General features: G+C 38.2%; 1 protein-coding gene across 6 annotated transcripts in view; it reads left to right on the top strand.

Annotated features, from left to right (window-relative positions):
- RIMS1 (regulating synaptic membrane exocytosis 1) overlaps positions 1–23,996 on the top strand; it is a 279,319-nt gene extending 255,323 nt beyond the window's left edge. For 4 of the 6 annotated variants that reach the window (XM_063313122.1, XM_063313105.1, XM_063313113.1 and 1 more), the window contains 5 exons: positions 13,608–13,749; positions 15,488–15,600; positions 18,058–18,159; positions 20,823–20,962; positions 21,980–23,995. In XM_063313122.1, the coding sequence (XP_063169192.1) occupies positions 13,608–13,749; positions 15,488–15,600; positions 18,058–18,159; positions 20,823–20,962; positions 21,980–22,198 (716 nt within the window). In that variant the 3' untranslated portion in view covers positions 22,199–23,995. Of the gene's footprint in view, positions 1–813; positions 1,050–13,607; positions 13,750–15,487; positions 15,601–18,057; positions 18,160–20,822; positions 20,963–21,979 lie in introns of all 6 variants that reach the window. The other 2 variants (XM_063313131.1, XM_063313140.1) reach the window with 2 other exon arrangements.
- The last annotated feature ends 860 nt before the right edge of the window (positions 23,997–24,856 follow it).

Genomic DNA, 24,856 nt, shown 5'->3' with positions numbered 1-24,856 from the left:
TCCTTAGGGTTTTCAGATTTATGCATGTAGGATTAAACAAAATATTCTCAAAGAAAATGTCCTTGGTTTCACATAGTACAATAAGATTGAAGTCTCTTTCCCAATGTTTGCATACAAGTTTTGTCATTTAAAAAGCTTTTTGACTGATAGGTTTCTTCAGGTTGCTTTCAAATGTTGTTTTCAGGTTCATATCCCAGTTAAACGAGGAACTTGGAAGTTTATCTGTTTTCATTTCCTCCAATATAACTTTATCAGACATCTGTATTTAGATTACACATTATATTGCCTTAGAATTTTGGTTCATATGAGAGGTCCCTATGAATGACACATGTTGCCATTTGTACAGTTTTAATGGGAGGAATGGAAGATCATAATTATAGCATAGTGAAGTATTCTAGGTATCCTTCACTTTGAAAGTTACAATATCTCGCATTAGGAAAAATCATGGCCTTTCACACTGCGGGTGGGATGTGAACAGTCTGGTTAATTAAATTAGAATATGAATAAATCAAGAAATGGAAAATGAGGATTGTTTTAATTAGTTGATATGGGAAGGGGGGACATTACTTTTAAGAACTGGCATTTGTTCAACTCAGTTGTGAATTTCAGTATCAAAGAAGTTTAAAAGTATTCTTATCGAGATTTGGACAGGGAAAGTCAAACCAATTTTATAAAGATGTTTTTTAGAAAACACTAGTGTGTTTTAAATTCATAGTCCCCCTTGGGGGAGATGGGCGGTGACAGAAATTTGAAAAATAAATAAATAAATAAATAAATTAAATGTACATGTATGTCTTTACTTTGAAAATATAGTACGTTTACTCCTAAAATACAAGGCGGACGGATGGGGTCTTCAGGGAGAATCATCACAAAGAGCACAAGTGTGAGTGGAGAGGTGTATAAGCTGGAACAGAATGATGGGAGTCAATCAGATACCGCAGTTGGGACAGTTGGAACAGGTGGGAAGAAGAGAAGATCGAGCCTTAGTGCCAAAGTGGTTGCCATGGTATCTCGCAGAAGCAGAAGCACATCCCAGCTTAGCCAAACAGGTGAGTGAGATAAATGTAACAAAATGATAGATAGTTTTCCATCTGTGATCAAAACATGGTTTAGATGTACCCCAAGAGATACATCTGAGAAGAAGTTATTTTCTTTTGGGGCTATGTTACAATACAGTCACTATTTGCAACCATGAAATATTGTGAAATAAGCACTCTGGAATTTTATTTTGCCCCTTGTGATGTGTAAGTTGACCTGAAAGAGACCACTTAGAGTATCCACAAGGCTTTAACTAATAACAATGTAATAATTTACTTCTTAAAAATGAATGTATTGATTTGAAAATAACAAATGATAGCATGCATGCATGCATATATATATATATATATATATATATATATATATGCCCATATTTCCTTGAGACAAGAATGGGACATTGGGATGGCAAAACAGGACGGGGTTAAACTTATGTAATATTCCGTATTCATGAAAAAGACTATTTAAAAGGTTATCGACAGTAAGCTGGGAAGGTGCAGGAGTGGGAGGTGCAGCAATGGTTGGGTCCAGAGAGGCTGGTGCAGGGATGGCGTTGGGTGGAGAGGTTCCAGGAGGGCCAAGGGTGGCGGCAAGCTGGGATGGGAGGACAGGAAGAGGAGGCTGGAGAAGCGGAGGGCTGAGGGCAGCGGCAAGCTGGGATGGGAGGACAGGAAGAGGCGGCAGGAGACTGGAGAAGTGCAGGAGGGCTTAGGGTGGTGGCAAGCTGGGACGGGAGGACAGGAAGAGGCGGCAGGAGGCTAGAGAAGTGCAGAGGGCTTAGGGTGGCGGCAAGCTGGGACGGGAGGACAGGAACGAGGCGGCAGGAGGCTGGAGAAGTGCAGAGGGGTTAGGGTGTCAGGAAGCTGGGACGGGAGGACAGGAACAAGGCGGCAGGAGGCTGGGGAAGCGGAGGGCTGAGGGCAGCGGCAAGCTGGGATGGGAGGACAGGAAGAGGCGGCAGGAGACTGGAGAAGTGCAGGAGGGCTTAGGATGGTGGCAAGCTGGGACGGGAGGACAGGAAGAGGCGGCAGGAGGCTAGAGAAGTGCAGAGGGCTTAGGGTGGCGGCAAGCTGGGACGGGAGGACAGGAACGAGGCGGCAGGAGGCTGGAGAAGTGCAGGAGGGCTGAGGGCAGTGGCAAGCTGGGAAGGGAGGACAGGAAGAGGTGGCAGGAGGCTGGAGAAGTGCAGGAGGGCTTAGGGTGTCAGGAAGCTGGGACGGGAGGACAGGAACAAGGTGGCAGGAGGCTGGGGAAGCGGAGGGCTGAGGGCAGCGGCAAGCTGGGAAGGGAGGACAGGAAGAGGCAGCAGGAGGCTGGAGAAGTGCAGGAGGGCTGAGGGCAGCGGCAAGCTGGGAAGGGAGGACAGGAAGAGGCAGCAGGAGGCTGGAAAAGTGCAGGAGGGCTGAGGGCAGTGGCAAGCTGGGATGGGAGGACAGGAAGAGGCGGCAGGAGGCTGGAGAAGTGCAGGAGGGCTTAGGGTGGTGGCAAGCTGGGACGGGAGGACAGGAACGAGGCGGCAGGAGGCTGGAGAAGCAGAAGGCTGAAGATAGCGGTGAGCTGGGACAGGAGGACAGGAATGGAGGAGTCTAGTGAACGGTTGTCCCTGACAACCTGTTCCTCTCTGGTGCACCCTTTTATTTTATTTTCTTCCTGCCGTTTTGGCCTGAGACCCAATCGGCTTCTTTCCTGCTGGGCGCGCTTTTCCGACTGTCTTCCACTGCACTGATTGGCAGCAGCAACTCTTCCTCTTGCTCACCACCAATCAGCTGTTCCTGTGGTTCCTGCTCTAGGTTTCTCACCAGATTGAGAACTACTGCCAAGTCAGCCTCCTTTTCAATTTCCATTTCAATTTTTTCCTGCTTTTCCCAATAACGGCTCCAACATTTTTAAAAAATGGGACAAAACTGTTATTTATATTAAAACAACGGGACGGTTGGGAAATGTTAAAAAAACAGGACTGTCCCGTTCAGAACGGAACATATGGTCATGATATATATCCTGAAGAAGCTCAGTCAAGCAAACTAATAAGAATATAGCATGATGCTATGTTACATGCTTTTAAAGTTTCTTTTCTCTTGAGGTACTTTAGAAATCATAAAAGCCTCGTCTCTATAGCCTAAAGAAAGAACAAGGGTACTCTAGAGAGATGGAAGAATGCTTTAAGGTTCACAGCTCTCTTCAAATCTGTGAATCTGTTCTTCATTCTGATGAGTGTAGATCTCCTTAGCTGATGTTTAAGAAGAAAAAGGAAAAAGAAAATCTTGATTTAAATATAGGGTTCAGTCAGATTTATAGGAAGTGATTTCACTTCATCGTCAAGATTACTACAGTCTGCAGGTATGTCAAATATTTCTCACTGGGTTATCTTACTTTATCCTGCCTCTTTTTAAAATTGATTAATTGCCCCTTCTCCCACCTCATTAGCACTGATAAGGTAAATGAAATTCAGCTGCTTAAATATTCGAGGGTGGCTTATACATGCCTGGTTTTCAAATAAATCTGCAGATAAAAAATGCATGAGTGTATGTGTCAATCTATTTTATAGGAAATATCTGAAGTTAAAAGAGTTTTATAATATTCAAAGTCATTTTATGTGAAATATTTGTGCAAGATTCTTGAAGAAATGGTCCTAGTTGGTCTGGGGGCAGTATCTCTTAAAGTATCTTTTAATCCCAGTCAATGGTGGTAGCGTCCAGCAGCAGCATGAACATGTTCTATTCTGATATCTAGACTTCTGCGGAATGGTCATATCAAAAATAGTGTGCAAAGTTAACTGTACTCATTTTGATTCTTCTGAATTTAGGACTACAATTAAAAGCACTTTTCTTACTACAAAACAGGCATCCCAGAGCTTCAGGGTACTCTGCATCTCTTACAAATCAATGTTAAGTTTTACTTTTAAGAAGAATGCGGCCATCAGACATTAAGTGTATTATTTATTTCAGTGGTTTTTACTTCCAACTAGAAATGCTTCAGACTTGTCTCTGAAGTGAGAGCCATTTCCATTATGTTGATTTCCTACATTGACTCTCTACTGAAGTGTTACATGAAGTATGAAGACACCCTGCTGTTCTTGTCTGTACACTTATGTATATAAGAATGTATGCTTGGCCTAAGTTACGAATATCTAACTCTATATTCTGTTGAAATAAAATTATTATTTTGATGAAGATCATATTCATAAAAAATCTGTTCTATTGAAAATAGATTGTGTCACTTTAAGGATTCATAGGTCCCATCAAATATTCACCAGTCATGTATTCTTAATTGATATTGGTGCACATTTTGGGTTCTTTTAACAGTGCAACAGTAGCAAAGACTGCTGTGGTAAGCACTGTTGGGATCACTTATGTATTTGTTAGAAATCAGTTAAAAATGATGTTTTGGCTCAGCTTGGGAGTTGGCATTACTTTTACTCTCATTATAATTTGTTTTGTTCTTTATTCATTTTACATGAACAGGCAACATTTAATATAATGTAAATGAATTAACATAAGTCCTGTTTTGACAAAGTGAGTGATAGATGTGTGATCGATGTGTGATTGTTTGTGTAGCCATTATGGTTTAGTACATTCAGAAAAAAAATTCCTTCCTTCCTTCGCTTTGTCTTCCTTTTTTAAATTGATGTGTTGACTGCCAAACACAATTCTAATACAATGGAATTATGGTTTCTTTCAGCTTCAGGGAAGTGGGGGGCTGATTTCTCTGTATTTGGCACATTGAATGAATTAATGAATATTATATTAAATAAGAACTTGTGAGATGGGTTCTTTGAGTGCTTTGCTACTAGGCTGACAAAGCTATTGCACATGGGCTTACATTGGCAGTTCTGAACAATGCCATACTTCTCTTGATAGGGTCATGTTTTAAATAGTAATAATAATAACAATAGTCGTTGTTAGAATTGTGGATACAGTTTACAGTGTTATTAGCTATTACTAATATGGTTTCATATGTGTTTTGTCAAGACATAAATGAATATTTTATGAAGATATAAATTGCTATAATGTAATCTGAGAAAAACAAACAGGTGTATTTATGATTATAGATGTTCACCACATTATTCCAATTTCTCTACCAATTTCACTTCACTAATGGCACTCTACATTCAAATTACTTAATGAAACAATTTTTTTCTTGCTTATGTAAAGTGACTATTATTTGACGACTCTCAAAAAAGTGTTTGTGTCAATTGTAAATGTGTTTCCCTTGTTGTCCTACATTCTAGCTCATAAACTGATGAAGAAGCCTTCTGTGGAGAACTGTGATTTGCGAACAATGCACGTGCATTTTATACAAAAGCTTTGGAACTAGAATATAGCTATTACCAAGTCCATCCTATGTTTTTAATGCTATTTATATGATACCAGAAGGCATTTTGATGTAATTTGTTATATTCAATTACCTGGGTATCAGTGAATCTCTGTAACCCTTTAAAAAGAGCTACTTCTCTGACCAGGGCTTATTTACAAGAAAATGTTAGGGGAAAATAAGGATGTACTTCATGGAAAGAACTTGATTGAAACCAAGGCTCAAACATATTTATAACTTTCCCTGGTATGGATCGGATTTTGCTCATAAGTAGAACTATCTCGGATCTGAGATACAGCAACCAGGGATACAGAAACCCTTACTTTTTGCTCCCATCAAATGGCGGCCCATATTTTTACAGCCCAGATCTGGTAGCTCTGCTCCTATATGGCCTGTTCTATGCTGCATGCTGATTGAATCAGATTTAGGCAAATTAAATATGAGGAGGGTTTCTCACCATTCCTTTTATGTTGTAATTTTGTGGGGTAGATTAGTATGTCTATCAGTGGAATGAACAGTGCTGATAGAATAATTTCACACTTCTTCTGGCACCTTTATAAACCTTCCTGATTGGGTCTGACAGTTGAGATCCTTCCAGGACGTATTTGGAAATTCACAGAGCTTAAAAATTAACAGAATAAATAAATGTATTGATATTCAATTGTTACTATATTTTCATTTCTTAACATACAAATGTGAGTGAAATACTATTCTGGATAATGAGTTATATGTTTACACCAACACTCAGAATGGGTATTACATTGATGCAGAAGTCTGAATGTACCCCAGGTATGTTAATATGTAGATAATAGCTTATGGCATTAGGTATCAAGTGGCATATGTGTATATTTCTGAAAAATGTCTCTTCTTTTGTCTGCCTTTCTAACATTAACTTAAGACCCTATATTTTTCTAGGCTGTCTCTTAATTGGTTGGCAATCTGAACCAAAAATTACACAAAGCCTTTTCCATTGCAATCCTATACTTGTCTACTCAGTGGAGATGTATAATGGGGCTCTCTTCTGGGTAAACATTATAACATTAGGAGAGGAAATGGTTTCCATAGGTTTTGTTGCTGGAGAAGAACATGATTCAGGTAAAGTTAAGGATTCAGAGCCCTTCTCATTATAATGCAGGAGATTAGAACCCATGTTTTGTTGCTGTAGTTTTTAATGCTTAACTTTAGGCGAATTGTGCTTCTTCCTTCAGCTGCTTCATTTGTTCAACTAGTTATATAACAGCTATAAACAACTGCTCTCTGCCTGTCAGTCTAAAGAGCAGGAACTATTTGGGATTGCAAAACCAGCAGCAGCGCTCAAGAATTAGCAACGTCATGACCATCCCTTAGGCCTGAAGATGGAGATGTGGAGTGATATATTTAAAACTGTTCTCCAGGGATATGTTCTTATGCTTTCAATTGATAGCTGCAGGGAATGAGTTTCTTTAAAGACAGCTGCCCAATAATTATCTCTTGTTTGATTTCTTAGTTGTATCATCCTTTTATGATTCTTCCAGAAATGGACATGAAGTCTTCTTGAATAAAATGAAGATGACCTCTGCAGAAATAGTCATGAAATACTCTCAGGATGTAAGAAATGGGTGTCCTTGCTGAGTGGTTAGGACAGACCACATTCTTACTAGCAAGCATTTGTTGTAAAGAGCCAGCGCAGCAGTGGCATGCTATTTCCGAAAAGCCAATAATGTGTGATTGAGTAAGCTATAAGCTGCCTTGCTGCGGGCCTCCCTGATCTTTTTTGTTTCTCAGCTAAACAGACAGAGAAAACAGAAACGCAGTACTTGGCAGATTATATCTGTGTATGGATGTGGTGTGAAGGGGCCTTGTAAGAACCTGCATTTGATTCTCCACCCAGATATTTAAAGGTTTATGATATAATTCCTACTGAGGATTTACTAATATAGACAATATTTCACTTTACTTATGCTTAAGAGATATTTGTATGATATGTATGCTATGTAAGTCTGTTACTTGTCAGACGTATAATCAGTCAAATGTTGAATCAGTTAGGTGTAATAATCTATTTTAAAGTAATTACAGTTACGCTATGGAGTTAGTAAAATAACTGAATCTCAGTAAAAATGAAAGTAATGTCACAATTAGTAAATCATGATAACAGATGAAACTTATCTTTTCATGGTTTGTTAATTAAATTGCTGTGTTATCTGGTGCATTGATTGTTAGAAGAATGAGTATACTTTCTTCAGAGATACATCTTCAGAAAAAAATGTTTAGGATATTATTATCTCAACAGTCCTTAAATGGCCTGATTCTTAAGGGAAGAAACATTAAAAAAAAGTCTGCTGTTTCTTTGTAAGGATGCCTTAACTATATTTCCTATTGTAAACTGCTCCTTCAGTAATTGAAATATGCCCTTTGGATAGTGACATAACAGTTGCATTTTTGCTTGATCTGCCACCTTATTTTTGACATGGAGCAATATGCTGAAAGAAGAAAGTCACTCCTGAGACTAATGCAGGTCATTTCAGGAGAAATTATGCTGTAGTGTATCTTTCAAATGGATAATGAAATAGAGTATAAAAATTTCAGTATAGTTCACTAGTCCCTCATTATGGAAGAATGCTATGAAGCAATGCATTTCTGTAGCATTCTTAAATAATCTTTCTAATACTTGCTGGAAGGTGCAAACTGCCACCCATCTAATCTCATAAAGTCAACCTATAGCTGATTCATTTTAGAAATTATCTGACAAAAGGCATCATAGCAATTTATAGGACAGGCTTTATTATAGGAACAATGCCCTTGCATTAAAATCATCCATTATTACATTTCCTCCTGTTCCTTTTAAGGAACAAACAGGTAAGAGAGAAAACGTGTTTGCAAAAATATTAACACAAATGTTTTATTATAATTTAAGAATGTACCATGGAGGCATCAATTATTACAGTCTCAGTTTAAGAGTGATCATCATCTAGTATGACATGAAGAACAGCAAAAGGCTTTAATGGCCTTCTTCCCAGAGTTAGAAGATCACAACCAGAAAGAGAGAGAGAGATTTTCTCAACTGTAAGTGGTTTGGCTGAAGGCTATGACAAAATGACAAATACATTTTTCCCTTCCATGAGAGATGCCCTTGAGTGATAGATCAGGAGTGCACAGCTTTTTCCAAGACAAAAATAGCAGGCTGGAGGTTATACTTCCAAAAGTGATAGATGGATATTGGATAAACATTAAATGTGGTTTTATTTTCTTTAAATTTAAATACAGTTAAAATAATAATTCAATTGTTTATTTAATTAAGCTGAAAAATAGAAATTAACCATGTATGCAAGACTCTGGGGGCTGCTTCCAAGGTTTTTGAGGGGTGATACAGTTTATTGGTTGATAGAATTACACAGAAAAGATTAGGTTACTGAGTTGTAAAGTTTATTTGTTTACTTTTCTGTTTAATATTTACTTGGTTTGATATATAGCTACCTAGAGTCGGAAGCAACTGAACGAATAAACAACAAAGGCTGTCAATACTTCTCAGTCTAGAATTTACGATACTGCTGATTGTTGTCTTACAAAACAAATCAATAATTTGTGCACTGAGGAGAAAACTAAGTTCCTAGAGTGTGAAATATCAAGTGTTGTATGTGTGTCTGCATTGCACATTCACACACAGTAGTAGATCTAAATGAAGATCCACTGAGATAGGCATAGAGGTGAGAATGAAAGCACTAAACTGTCCCCAACTCAAAGTGGGGATCGAAAGGAAAGGGGTACATCTGTCCAAATCAACTGAAACTCAGGGGAAATAAAAAAGTATGCCATGCAGTTTGTTAGTTGTTGCTGGACAGGAGAATCTGTCAACTGTTGAAACATTGAAAATTAGGCTAACATTTAAACTTGGAGCTAACATACCTCAGACTTCATATGAACTTGAGTGATGGGAAAGCAGATTATTTTTCCAGAGTTCCATGTGCTCTGAAATACAAGTCAGTATTTAATGTAAATATGACCTTTTAAACCTTTTGTGCAACATTTCCATCCCAGGAAAGACAACTGAAATAAGTAATAAAGATAAAAGACAAGTTAGAGCATATGTTTAAGATCTTTGCTCTATATACAGTTACTGTTGATCTAAGTGAGGGGGCAGCTGGATTCATACATTGCCCTAAGTCAAAATGTTGGTTTTATTTTGGCTTAGTGTGAAGTATTACTTTAGCCATTATAGTTTCTATACTACAGTATGGTGTATAGTCTATGTGAAACAGGCCACTGTGGCTTGTTTAACAGTTCATGGAAAAAACAAACTAGAGTCTTCTGTGAATCCAAATTAAATTTAAATTTATTAAAATATACAGTCATAGCCAAAAGAAGTTAAAATATTGAGAAAAGTAAATAGAATACAAATATCCAGTTAAAACATATTCCTACATGAGATTAAGCATGCCTAGAATACAGTCAGAATATGGTCTGACTCACTGCAATGGCACATTGTTTGGCCACCATTCTGGAAACCTCTCAATCCTGGTCATTTAGAAGATAGTGCACAATTGCATGTGAGATTGATCTGAGTAGATTATGATAAGAAACCTCCCAAGGGTTGTAAATACAGCAGTTCAGAAGTTCTTGTGCTATTGTTTCAATTTTAGAATCTGAGCAGACATCTAAACACTCTTGGTAAGAAATGCCATTCAGTCTCCCCAACAGAACCATTGTGGAAGAGCATCCAAGCATGCTCATGAGAAAGCCCTCCTATGTGATGGGACAGGTTGATGATAAAAGGGTAAAAGGAGAGTGTGAGACCTGGCCCTTCCTCCATCCAGAGAGTTCATTTTAGTGAATCCAATAAATTGTGTTACTGTATGAATACACAGAAAACTTGGGGATGTCTCTCAAACTTGCTGAATAACACCCAGTTCTGAAAACATCATACAGTGTTCATATTGTGGAATGACATAACCATCTGATAGGGTGAAATGGCTCATTCTTCATACTCTACATCACAGATAGTTCTATTCCCTTGTTGAAGTTACCAATAGAAAAGCACATATAGAAAAGTATTTCTTCAGTAAAGAGATCATGTATATCAGTACAATATCAGATTCCCCATATTTTTTTTATTTACTTAAGACTAAGAATTATATGTGGACAACTATGTGAAAAAAATATTTTCAGTGAAAAAATACAGCCTTATGAATGCATTTCTTTTGCAACTGGTCATTTGTTTCACAGTACTTCAATCATGCTTTCATTAATACTATCCTAAGATACTGACCTCTTTTTTATATATCCATATTCATTTAAATATCCAAAATATATTTATAAATCAACATCTTGGGCATATTGACAAGAGTGTTTGTTTTCCAAAGCAGCTCTTTTACCTGAAGATTTGTTTTGAAATCAATTCATGTATCAGAATCATATGTATGAAATATGAATGTTTCATCTCTCTTACTTTAACACTTCTCTGTTAAAACTGTGATGTGTAATGAAATTACCTATACAATTTGTTTGCTGAACCTTTTGAATATACATGTGTAGAACAGAGCTACAGGTTCTAGTAGAAAGATTTCTGTTTAAACTGTTAACCTTATATCTAGTAATTGAAATATAAAGGCTCCGAAGTGTGAGCTACAAACCTCTGCCTCAAAAAACCCCCAAAATTTGCCATGGGAACATGGCCCACTGCAGAGTCCTGGCTGTTATGCAGTCAGTGTGGTGTGTAAACAGAAGTGTGCAAATATCCCAGATATGTATTTGCAGTAGGAAATTCAAACATTTCCTGTTTCTCAAGTGCATTTCTCTTTCTGATCAACAAAAAGCAAAGACACAAAGTACATTTATTATAATTGTAATGAGATAATTAGAGTCATACATAAACTGGAATTTCAAAAAACAAATTGATTGAATTATTCAACCCTTCTAAAACAATCAGCATTGACTAAACATTTTTCTTTATCTGATCTTCGCAGGATGGTTCACCCCACATCCCCCATACGCCTCTAATCTACTCCCCAGTGTCAAAGATTCATGATCAATTTCTGGCAGAAATTTCATTTTGTATAACCCATATACTAGAATTAATTACTCTTGTTAAAGTGAGAGGCTTTAAGTTTTTAATTCTACTTTCACATTTGAAATTACTTTATGGTCTCTATATGTCTGTGGGTAAAATACTGACATGCTTTTGAGTTCTCAAAGGCAAAAGTTGGTTTAGGTGTAACCACACTTAAGTCTTATTTTCTATATACACAATGCAATAGATCTTCAGGAATATGTTGATTTATCTGGGTCTGGGTCTTTTACAGTAGTGTATTTTCTACATTGTCTTTTACATTTTCATAATTAACATTTCATTGAAACTCAGAAGTACTAAGGCAAAACATAATGCCCATGTTTTGATAATGGCATCTGAACAGTTTACCTGCATCTTACCTTCAAATCCTTAATGGCAGATCAGCAGTAGCACAGACTGCTATTTATATATTGAGCTGCAATGAGCAGGTGAATATCTGCAGTTAAGGCTGGTAGAAAAGATTGGTGTTCTTAAGTTTAGCCATTAGTTATAAAGGTGTTGTCAAATGAACCAGCTATGCATCTCACTCTGCAGCTGAACCTTAGCAAAAGATACCCATAAAAGGCAACAGATGCAAATCAGCAGAGGGAAGGTTGTGGGAATCCAGAAGAGTGTATTTCCATCCTTAATGACATGCTCAGATGGGAAGACCTTTTATCAAATGTTTTCTTGAAAGAACTCTCACATATCTGTCATCAAAATGATTGGGTGATGAACTGTGACTATCAGTTATTTATGAACCTTTTTTACATGATGACATTTATTTAAAGTGCATGTGTTTTGGGAGTGTTTGCCATTTGCATGATTTCCAAGTGACCATAAACCACTACCAAAATGCTGTTCAGTGGTCAGCATTTACTTCCTAGTGGCCTGATGCAGCTGCTCATCAAATTCATGAAAAGCCTACAGTAACCAGTTCAAAGGAATCCTTTGGCCCTTCCTCCATCTTGAGATACTAGTACCCTCAGCCACCACCACAAAAGAGATGTGGACAATTTTTCCTGCATTTTACAAAGCTAGAAAATAACCAGCGCAGTGCAGTGCAATGGACAGGCAGAATGTGGGATTGGTTTGAATTGTAGACAGGTTGTTGGCTGGTTTGCAATACTGTTTGTCTTTCTCAGCTTAATATACCTGAGAGAATGATTGTCAGGATGAAAAGGGATAACTTAAAAAACATCCCGTATCAGTATCATGGATCGAAGCCTTGCATATGATTAACTCATTCTACTCACTAGGGACAAGCCCTGCTGTCTCATTGCAGAAAATCATCCTATTGGGCAGCCTGCAATCAGGGTATAATAGAGGGCTACTACATGAAGGAAAAGTGAGGCACTGCGCAGCAGCAGTAAAGACATGAGGCTATTCTTTCAGCACCTAGAAGGTGTGAGGCCATCGAGTAGCTAATAGTGTCTCAGGCCATTAGGTCAGTGGTGGGTCTTGCTACCACCCTGTAGTACACTTCAGTTGATTATGTTCTTTGTAACATGCTTAGAGGTAGAGGTTACAGCCCTGTCATCCTCATCAGCCTGGGATCCCCCTGAGGGCTCATAGGCATCACAATCCAACAAAGCTGGAGAATATCAGGTTGGGGAAAGTTGCTGTACACATTCACAAACTATAAGCATGGCTGTTGCAAACCCAGCATAGCATCTATTGGCAGTGCTCATAAATGCCCAGCTAAATATGCAGAAAATGAATGAGGAATCATTGCATTTTATCTTTCTTTTTTTTAAAAAAAACAGCTATATTGCAATTCCCTGTGCCTTCTGTTTAAATGGAGTTAAGTTAAACTTACACTCCAGGTAAGTGAGTGCAGGACTGCAGCTGCAGATGGCAAGATGAATGCTAGAAAAAAACTTCACAATGAAAACAAATGCATGTTGAAAAAATGTAATGAGTTGTTTAGTAGGATAGTGTTAATGAATTTCTTAAAGGGAGTAGGTAAGTTAATGAATGAACTGAAATATGCAGTCTATAGGATAGTATGCTTGCTAAGAATAAGATTATAATGCAGTCCTATTGCCTGTTATTTCAAGGCCATGTTAAGTTCAATATTCTCTAATTTTAGAACAAAATACATTTATTGTTGTAGTCTACAGTATAACAGCAGTTATATATTTTTTATAATTCTTTTAAAATTCCCCATGACTACCCATATTATAGTTTCTACTACTGCTACTACCGTTGCAACTTTCTGTTTTCCTGTCTGTTGTAGAGACAGGAAACAAGAAGCTAAAAAGCACGATACAAAGAAGCACAGAGACGGGAATGGCAGCAGAAATGAGAAGTCGCATGGTCCGTCAACCAAGTCGGGAATCAACTGATGGTAGCATCAACAGTTACAGCTCAGAAGGAAAGTGAGTTGAAGCCTCTGAGAACCAGACCCATTATATGTGTGAGCCGAGCAGGTGATTTATGGCAACTGTGGGTCTCCCAGAAGGCTTAGGCTGTCCATAGTGATGCAGCAGGGGGCAGGCCAACTGTGGGAACCCAGGTAGGAGAGGAAACCTTTTAAAGAAGGGAGGGGAGAAGGAAGAATATGCAGAATTAGCAGCAGTAGTGACTATATAGAAGAGGAAGATAAATTGGTACAAAGTTGACCTAAAAGCCCTGCTGTCTCATTGCAGATGAATTGAGTGGGAATTGTGGTTGCTCAGTGGAGAAGAAAAAGTACTTTGGATATTCCCTTGGGTGATTCTGCTGACTCTGTGAGATAAAATATTACTGGTTATGCTCTGGCAAGACTTGCTGCCTAGTGTTTGAAGATCCCAGGGGAAAACTTTAGCCTAAATTGCTATTTTAATATGTGATAGCTTTAATCGAGCCTTCTGGGGTGGATCAGCTAATTTCAAATGCCTTAATTTGATTTTAAATATGGGATGTTCTGCTGAGGTTTTTAGTTTCTTTTTAGCAAGACATTTGTCAAAAATTGAACCACTATGATGCAGAAAGTAGTTCAAGAAGCAATGGCCTAAAACTGCTTCAAGATCCAACATAGGGTCTCTAGGCTGTTATTCATCTGAATGTTTTGATTTTTTTTTCCCACTCTGGAAAAATGTAAATTGTGACCACCGTGCTTGAATGAATAATCCAGTCATATCATCTCTGAAAATAAGATAAGATTGTTCTTCAATCAGTTGTCTGCATTCATCCAAATTGATACATATTTGATATGGCCCTTGGTTCAAAATATGTTGCCAAACTCTGCTATAGGGCTGATGATGTCATGATAGGGTGCCAAATTTGGAGTTCTTTTATGTACTATTATTATTGCTAGGAAAAAGGAGAAGTTGCAGGAATGTTTTCCCCAGCTGTGTTGTGACTGGGAGGGGTGCACACCATTTTTTATCCTTAGGATCTTGGATTGCACCCAGCTGTTTCTAGACTGATGGAACTATCAACACATAGAGCTCCTAGGAAAGACAGGGATATTTCTTTACTGCTTTACAATACGTACACTCAGCATATCAGAGTGCTGGCTGGACATGATGGGAATTGTAACCCAGAACACCTAATACTTTCATTTGATCTACATCTGTACACTGGGGTTCTTTGTTTCCATGATACTAATATTGTCATAAGAACCAGTTTGGTGTAGTGGTTAAGGCATCAGGCCAGAAACTGGGAGATGGTGAGTTCTAGTCCCGCCTTTGCCACAGAGCCACCTGGATGACCTTGGGCCAGTCACTCTCTCTCAGCCCTAGGAAGAAGACAATGGCAAACCACTCCTGAAAAAAAACCTTGCCAAAAAAACTGCAAGGACTTGTCCAGGCAATCTCCAAGAATCAGACACAATTGAACAAATTTTTAAAAATTGTCATATTTTATGTGACAATTTCAGAAATGAATAAGAACTGTAAAAAGACCAGGGTTCAAGAATATGGCAACATGTTCTACATTCCATATGTTCATTCACAGCTGTGCATTTGAAAAAAGAGATCCATTTATTCATTTATTTATCCATCCATCCATCCATCCATCCAATTTGTCCTCGCCCATCTTCTCCCTTTGGGGGACTCTGGGCGGTCCATGCCAAAATAACAGCCAGACAATATGAATTATTTTTTTAGCCTTTCTACTCTGTTTTTATTACAGCCTAATATTTCCTGGAGTTCGATTGGGTGCTGATAGTCAGTTCAGTGATTTTCTAGATGGGCTTGGACCAGCTCAGCTAGTAGGACGACAGACTTTAGCAACTCCTGCTATGGGTAAGAGTAGTTTTGTTTTACCTGTAAAACAAATTAGATGTTTAAAAATGTATTGTTTGGGAGTGGGGTTATCATGTCCATATCTAATCAAACAGTTTTAAAATTTCTCCCCCTTTCACCTTTCTGTATATATTAGATGACTGCAATCAGCCTGCAGTCAAAAACAGAAATGCTGTGTGAAATAGGAGTATAGTCTGTCTTGTGAAAATGCAAAATGCTGTAAATATTCTGGCAGTCAGTATTTCAGAGACTGGAGCGTTGTTGATGCACTGCTGTGTGCTGTGCCATTTCTGTGTGGTATATGGTGAGTTGACATTCCTGAATATTTTAGCCTGGACCATGGGCTAATTGCATAAAAGGAAATATTAAGGCAATGTATTCAAGTTGAAACAGATGGCTTGAGTTCCTTTTGTGACTTTTTCAATCTTTCTCTGTACCAGATTGTGTAAGAGCTCCAAGATTTATTTTTTCTTTTTAATTAGTTTCTATTATTATTATTGAAAACATTTAATCCCACTCTAGCAAAAATGTTCAAGCAGGAGAACAACAATCTCCAGAAAACTTAGCTTGGATCCAGTTTTTCTCTTCTTTTACCAAAAGGGCATTTGAACCTGTGGGAATTCTTGTTGACAGCAGAGCAGTTTCCCCCCTTTTATGTGCAGCTCTCCCTCTACCAACTCCCATGCTGTCCTGGAAAAACCCTTTTGGAAAAAAAGTTGCAGGGAAGCCAAGGTGCTCCAAGGAAAGGATAAGCTAGAATTATTGTGTTCCCCTGATTCCTGTACCTTCCATCAATGAACCTCCATCATGGCATTTTTGGATCTGGTCCCATCAGTTTAAAGCAGCTGGCCTCTTTCAACCCCTTGTGAGCTGGCAAATGGCCAGAATTGCTGAGCAGTACAAAAGAGCTTTTCTACACCACTTGATTCCTTCAACCATTCACCAAAAGACTTGGGTAAGCAGTGCAGAGAAAACTCCAGGTTGGAAAGCTTCAGGTGTGCTGCAAGCTGTCCATCCTGGGAGACTCCTCAGCCAAGGAAGCAAAGGCTGGGGGCAAAGGCTTCTGTCACTCTTCTCCAGTACTTTTTGGTCTGTAATAGATGGCTGAGCAGGTCACCTTGCTTCCCTCTTATGAGCAAGGTGTCCATCTGCTTTATGAAGCAGTTTCAAAGGCGTGCTCTTTTCAAAGTTAGGTTGAAGAGCTGAAGCATCGCTCAGCTCTAATGCATAGACAATTGGATTCTGATCCATTTGTAACCATCTAGCTCTCTTCCTCTTCTTGGAATTCTTCAGACCCATGACTCTGCTACCTTTCCCAGAACATAATGAATTATATATCCAGTATACTAGGATGGTGCCAATATAAATGTAAGATACAAACTACAAGCATTGGTGAATCCATTCTTCCCAAATGTAGACTGGCCTCCTTTACAGAGGGTGGAGTTCTGTCTGAAGATCTGCCAGTACTCAATCTCATCTTCGAAAACTGCTGACTTGATGCCAAGTCAATCAGGAGAAGGAGAAGCAGCAGCCTTAAAGTTTCCTGAGCTGGAATACAACTTAACCTGGCCACAGCCTTAGCTACAATTGTATTTTTATTTAGGGAACAGTTTGTTTGTTTCCTTTTAATGTTCCTTATTCATTCAGAGATGTACTAGCTGTATATGGGATACCACTGAGTCAATTGTGTTATAAATGATTGTTTGGCTTTTTATTTATATATAAATTCATATATACCTGCTGGGTTTTAGTCAGTGCAGTTCTACAATCAGTTCACGCATGACTTAGACTGAAAACAAATAATTTATTTTCCCCAGAGACATTTTATTTCCACTATTTCTGCTTTTAATTTTTAGTAGGCTCTGGAGAGATTCTAACCTAGAAACCAATTGAAGCGTTTATTCTTTTAAAGAAGTGTTTTGGAAGACTTCTGTTAAATATCGGAGATATGAATCTTGTTCTAGTTGGAAAATTCCTGAGCTGTTGCACCCCCTGCTGATGCCCAGTGGGCAACAGTGGTTGATTTTTTTAAAGAAAAAAATCAGTGTATGCACACTAGGACATGGCTTTGGAGCCTGTTCTCTGAAGTGGTTCCAGCTGCCATAAGGGTATCATTTTTTATTATTGTCAGTCAACCAAGCCAGTTACATTTAAACCTATTATTCTGTTTATTCCTTTGATATTAGTCTAAATTGCATACTACATAAGAGAAGTTGTGCTATTTAGTTAAAAATGTAAGTTAAACCAATTGCAAAATAAAGGTAGAAAATTTAACAGGTAAATTGAGAGCGGCCAGGATGGAAATGTTTAATAAAATAATAAGTAGCACAAATTAAAGTAAACTATAAAACTAGTACATTCATTCATTCAGTGGAGTCCTTGGTGCTCTCTGAGATCCATCCATCCATCCATCCATCCATCCACATGGTTAATATGATAATGCTATCTCTGTCTTAGGTGATATTCAGATTGGAATGGTGGATAAGAAAGGCCAGTTAGAAGTGGAAGTCATTAGAGCTCGAGGCCTAATACAGAAGCCTGGCTCTAAATCTACCCCAGGTAAGAAAAGCTCTGCCTAGCCAAATTGATGATGCCAGCTGGGGATGCTCTGGGGTCCACAGTTTTCAGATGCTTTCTCTTTGGCATATGGCTAAGAAGAATGCAGTGTCCCAGACCATGGATAGGACACTCAAACACTGCTCTGTGCACCAGAACTGTTGTGAGTATCCAAGGACATCTGCCAGAAGGGGCCAAAAAAGTCAAGATAGTGGCAGCAACTGCACAATTTAAGACCCACCCTTTTTGTGCGTGTTGTGTTGGCTTCAATCACATGGATGTGGCCACCATCTCAATTTTTTTACCCCCCCCCCCGCCCCCAACGGGCAGGGCCGCAACTAGAGTCTGTGTCACCCAGGGCAAACATGGATTCCACTCCCATTTTGGCGCCCCCCCCAGCACTCATTTTGGTGCCCCCCCAGCGCAGTGCCTGGGGCACATGCCCTGCTTGCCCCCTCCAGTTGTGGCCCTGCCGATGGGTGCCCCTGTGGATGTTCTTCCTTTTTATCTTTTGTTCTTCAGAACTATAGCAGAATCACAGTCATCTAGGGGGATATTTAAGGGATCTATTGGCTTCCCTGCTATCACTAAACTTTCTCCTGATTTGGACATTCTTTTGTTTTTCCATTCCGTTTTTAATACATAAATGTAAATTGTGTGTCTGCGTGTGTGTGTGTGTGTGTGTGAAGCAACATGACTTAATGGGATGTGGGGAAGGTATAGAAGCACACAGTCACAGATATTTTTTAACATTTCAGCAAAGAATTGAATTAACTTTTATAAATAACTTTAAACGGTTGTGAAGATATTCCCCTAAGATTACAGCCTACTTTAACTTCTATAGAATTTCTTCCTAGTTCTCCTAGCAAGATGATTGTTGGTAACTTACATTGTACAAACCATCTGTAACTCTAATGCTTCCCTTCCCTGGCAGTGAATAGCCACTCTTAACCCTGACAGGTGGAAGTTTTCATAGGCTAGGACTCCAACCTTCTTTCAGATCTTTCACATTGTAGCAAGGATTCTTTTCAGAGATTTGAGCTTCTCCTTGATAGGAAATGACAAGTTACTGACTTGTGCAAAGGATGGCAATGGCACTGAAGACTTTGGTTACTCTGGCTTCAGGGCATCCCTCACTTGCTGGCTTCTTTCTCACTCTGTACACTTCTTAATGATGCAGGAGATATATGTTGTGTATTTCTACCCACACCTCCCAATCCTTCTCTCCTCAGTCTCCCCACCCCTGGAGTGTAAACTAGGAGGAAGTGCCATGCATGACCATTCTTGGAATGACAGATCTAATACCCAGGCATCATATCTCCTATAATTGCTGCAAGAATCTTTAGAGCAGCTATGAAAGAGTGCTTAAGGGATATTGGGCAGGTGGGTGGGAAGCTTCACCTGATTCTCCTAACACTAAGAGAATGCCCAAGATGCTTCAAAGAAGAACATAAAATATGATAGATGGTTACAACCTTTTTAGTCATGTTATGCACTAGAGTAGGCAAGGCATTGTTTAACAGAAATGCCTAATGAGCCATTTTGGATTTGACAGAAATGACTGTATAAAAACAAGTGCGTTATTCACATTTGCCTCTTCAGCAAACACAGCGACTTACAATTAAATCTGTTTTATATTTTCATCCATTTCCCTATGCATAAGCATCAAGCAGGCTATAAATCCAATAGATGTTGCCAGTTGTTTCTTGTATAAGAAGTTAAATTGTAATGCTTTTTTTGGTTAAGATGAGAACAAAGCTCATTGTATTCTATGAGACTTACTTCTGAGTAGCTATATATGGGATTGCCCTGTATACTTGCCCTGTCTGTATCATAGAGCAGACGACAAAAGATTGTCATAACTTAAAAAATCTTCTAATGCAATACAATACACAACATACATCTCCTGCATCATTAAGAAGTGTACAGAGTGAGAAAGAAGCCAGCAAGTGAGGGATGCCCTGAAGCCAGAGTAACCAAAGTCTTCAGTGCCATTGCCATCCTTTGCACAAGTCAGTAACTTGTCATTTCCTATCAAGGAGAAGCTCAAATCTCTGAAAAGAATCCCTGCTACAATGAAAGCTGTTTCAGACGTCCCTACTGGGAAAAGCATAATTTTCTAGCTCAGTTCTTTTGTGCTAAAACAATAAACATTGATAAGAAGATTGCTACCTCTTCTTAGGCATCCTTTCCTGATCCATAATTGATCACATTTGTCTGCAAGTATGAGATACATGCACGCGCACACACATGCACACAATCAGTAGCAGAGGCACCTTACATTAACCTTTCTTTCTGACCTTCAGAAGAAATACATGGATTAAGGCACACAGAACATTTCTAGGCTGTCATCTAAAGATTCTTCTGGTAGAAGTGAATAACTTATGTGATCATATCAACAACTAAAAATATGTTTGGGCTTCCAAGTGTTATGGCAGATTTATACTGCCAGTGTTTGAAGAAGGGGTTGTGTCCACTAAATGAGAATACTAGAAGTTTGGTTCATTTCACTGTCTACATGTTTTTTGTAACCTACCAGTTGCTGCTGTTGTTTTTGTAATGATATCAATAATTTAATCTTATTTCTTGTTGTAGTACAAAAGCCTTAAAAATAAGGGAGTTATTAAGTTAAGATGTAAAAACATGACTCTACTTATACTTCACAGCGCCGTATGTCAAAGTGTATCTGCTGGAAAATGGGGCATGTGTAGCTAAGAAGAAAACACGGATTGCCAGGAAAACCCTTGATCCTTTATATCAACAGACGCTGGTTTTTGATGAAAGTTCACATGGTAAAGTCCTTCAGGTCAGTAGATGCTTTATCTTGGTGCGGCCTATGATCACTGTCAATGAAGTCAACTGAAATCTGAACACTCTGGCGTAGTTAGACGTAAGTTCAGCTCAGAAAATACAAACTGTGCCACTGCTTTGCATAGTAATATACCCAATAGCTTGCTCATTTTGCTGTTGAAAAGGTATTCCCCTTGGGACATGGCATGAATATACTGTATTGTTACAGTTATTGGAACACTGTCCTATCTTAAGTGGATGGCTTGATAAAAATTTGGATAGGATAGTTGATGTGTCTTCAGTGACAGGAAATGGTCTTAAAGGGCTTAATAAAGCTTAGTGAGACCCATTTGAATTATGGGGCAGAAGGGAAGAAAGATCTCCAGTTAAGGGAAGAGAGCAAAACAAAGAACCAGGGGTGCAGTGTTTTGGCTGGAAAAGACGTGAAGTTTTAAGATCCAAGGGATTTCTTTTGGACCCAGTAAGTGACTGTGCCTTCTGCTTATAGTATATTTGCATTCTACTATGCTACGTATACTTGTATGTTTATTAATAAAACAGTGCAAAAATATACTAGGTCTCTGGTGTTTTCCCATCCAAAAGAAGCTAAACCCAAACACTACTACACCTGGAACCTCCCACTGTTTGGAACTTAAAAACCTCTGGCAATATATATCACAGTACAGCCTTGCAGATAAAGTGGTCTCTTGCTGCTCCTATCTCAGAAGGTGATCAAGCTCTGGTGTTCCAGAGGGCCTTTGAAGATCATGGGGCTACTTTAACTGTTCTTGTTGAAGTGACACCAGGCAATTGTCAGAAATTGCAATGAGTTTTATGGTTGTGCTTTATGATTTGTATTCCCATGTGTTTTTGTTATTTATAGTCCTAATTGTATTTTAATCAGAGTACTGCAATGAGGAATGTAAGTCAATCAGAGTAATTTCTGATTAGAGCCCCATGTAAGCCTAAGTAAGTAAATAAATAAATAAGCAAGCAAGCAAGCAAGCACTAATTCTGCCTTTTGTCTTTGCAGGTGATAGTATGGGGAGATTATGGCCGAATGGATCACAAGTGTTTCATGGGAGTTGCACAGATCTTGCTAGAAGAACTTGATTTGTCCAGTGTGGTAATAGGCTGGTATAAATTATTTCCACCTTCCTCCCTGGTGGATCCAACGTTGACTCCTCTGACTCGCAGGGCTTCCCAGTCATCTCTGGAAAGTTCAACTGGGCCTCCCTGTATTCGATCTTAATGAACGTAATAGCAGGAGTTCTCTAAGAAACTCACTATCACTCAAGGCAATCAGTGGGGAGGGGAATAGCTATGTACAACATGAGGAACAGTTTTAAAAAGAGACAATCATCACATCAGTTTTGCCTGTAGTAGTTGATCCAAAAATATGTCTGAGTTGTGTATTAAAAAGACAGCTTAAATTGATTGAGCAAAGCAGTATACGAAAATATAGTCAATCCATCTAGCAAATTGACCCTGATGTTTATGCTTACCAGAATTTGAAGAGGGACTTTTGAGATTCAGCTGGAACTATCACTCTTCAACAGTGCCCCTGTCTCATTTTGTTTCTCAGCAGAAACCATAAGCAGTGTTAACTTCCTAATATTTCTGTATTGTTACTTCTATTTCTTTTTTTCTACGTTCTCCTGCCACTTTTGTAAAAATCTTCTTGATGCTAACAGAGACTCTTCCTTTCTTTTTCTAAAACAAAATCAAAAAGGGCTGAAGTACATCTCTGTAAGCATCTCCAAAAGTGTTCATCTGCAATCCTGCGATGCCAATAGTTTTCCCACTGTCCCTCCTTTCTGGTTGTCCACAATCTTAATATGTGGAGAACTAGAATAAATGGCCAACTTCTAGTTTACTTTTGCTTCTTATTACACCTTGTCACAATTTGTCATTGTAAAAAGAGAATATATTTGCATTATGCATCAAGATTTTTTTTTATGTTTTTAAGAGTTTGCATGGAGGAAATACGCAGCTGCATCTATTGTTACAAACTTTAAAAAAAAACAAGCTTTGACTTGGCTTTGGTTTTAATTTTAATATACTGGCAATTATTTTTGTAAAGTTGTTTTGCCGCAACTCATGAGAAAAGTTGTTACAGTCATATCATAAACATATAAATTACTTCTTAAAAATTGACCGGGAATTGGTTGAACATTTTAAACTTTGAGCTACAGTATATTTAGGCTGTTTGAATTCTTGTGTTACTTTTGAAAAGACTTAGCTGCCCCTGTTAGAGCATGGTATAAATTGTTCAATTTTCCACTGAAAATTCTTTTTTTATAGTAATTTTATTAAAAGTTACAATTACAACAGTAAAAACTAATACAAACTAAAATAATAAAAGAATTAAAAGAAAAAATAGAAGGTGCAGAAAAGAAAAAAAATAGAAAAAAAATAAGAATATAGTAAAGAAAAAGAAAAGAAATATATAAAGAAATGACTTCCCCATTCATCACAAGTATAAACAATTTTAGTAACTTATCACCTTCTCTTAAAATACAACAAAGGATCTCTTCTTCCCATATCCCATCTCTTATCTATTAACAAACCCTTAAAGGCTCATTGTTCAGTCCTGATCAGCAAAAGTCCATTAAAGGTTACCATACATAATAACAACTATTTTAACCTTGATCAAATAAACCAACTTTATATTCCTTCCTTTTACTTTTAACAATCTTGATCTTTAGTCTCTTCAAATAATGTCCTAGAACTTGATTTCTTTTCATTTTTTCTTTGTCCCTTCTCACAAAGTTCTTCAAAGCTTTAACAAGCCTCTTTTGTAAATCCCATATAGGAAAGTTATCCAAGTCACTCTCTTGGTTTGTTATTTGTATATCCCTTTTAATTATTAAGACATCAGCTGGTTTCATTTGTATGTCCAGTGTAGCATCATTTTCCATATCATTCTTGTAGCCTGTCATTTTTAAATCCACTTTCAGATCAGTCTCAGTCTTGTCCAGTAAAACTTGTTCCTCTTCCATAACATCTTTGAAACACAATCTATAGAGGCAGACACTCTTAAAATTAACTTCTGGGGCCCTTGTTAAAAAATATCCTTCAATATTCCAATGTTAAAATATTTTGCTCCATTCTGTATTAGTAAGTCAAATTTAAGTGTTGTTCTTCTTTAACTGTAATTGTTAGTACCTTCTTGTTCCCTCTAGTGCCCAAGCTTTGAAGTCTAATCCTATCATGTTTTTTTTTAAAGAGAATTCAAAACAAAATCATTTTCCCATGGGAAGTACTCTTATTAATTCCAAAACCTCATTTCAAATCCATCTGGACCCTTAGTCCATTTGTAACTTTCCAAAATCAAAGTACTAATTACCACTTTGCTGTTTATTCCACTGAAAATTATTTTACACTGAAAATTCCAGTTGAACTATTCTGCACTTATGAATGCTTTTTTAAAACTTCAGTTTACATATCTTTGAAATTGAGGCAAGCACAAAGCTTGATAGTTTTAAACAAAGTTACCTCGGGGGGCCGGGGGGGCGGGTGGGGTGGGAAAGGTATAGTTAAAGGAAGAAGAATAAATATACTTGCATTTTATTCATTCAAGTCAGCCTTTCCCAACTTGATGCCTTTGAGATGTGTTTGGACTACAGCACTCTAGAAATATGGTGGGTTTAATTCCAACAGAACTGGAAGGCCCCAGGTTGGGGGAGGCTGATTTAGATTTTTTATGGCCTTGAAATCCCTTGTGATTTTTTATGTTTTTGTTTTTTTCCTGTAAATGTGCTTTAAAAAGCCCTGTAGGATATGCAGGTGCATTGAGATGTTTTCCTTCCTTTTATGGTGATCTCACAAAATAGAGCAGCATGACCAGGAGTTATTCCAAGCTGCATGTACATTTTTGTAAAAGAAAAAGTGGGGGAAGGGGGAAAAA

The sequence above is a fragment of the Candoia aspera genome, chromosome 1 (genome assembly GCF_035149785.1).
Source record: "Candoia aspera isolate rCanAsp1 chromosome 1, rCanAsp1.hap2, whole genome shotgun sequence".
NCBI lineage: Eukaryota > Metazoa > Chordata > Lepidosauria > Squamata > Boidae > Candoia > Candoia aspera.
Note: the sequence above shows the minus strand (reverse complement) of the source record. Positions and strands in the feature narration are given on the sequence as shown.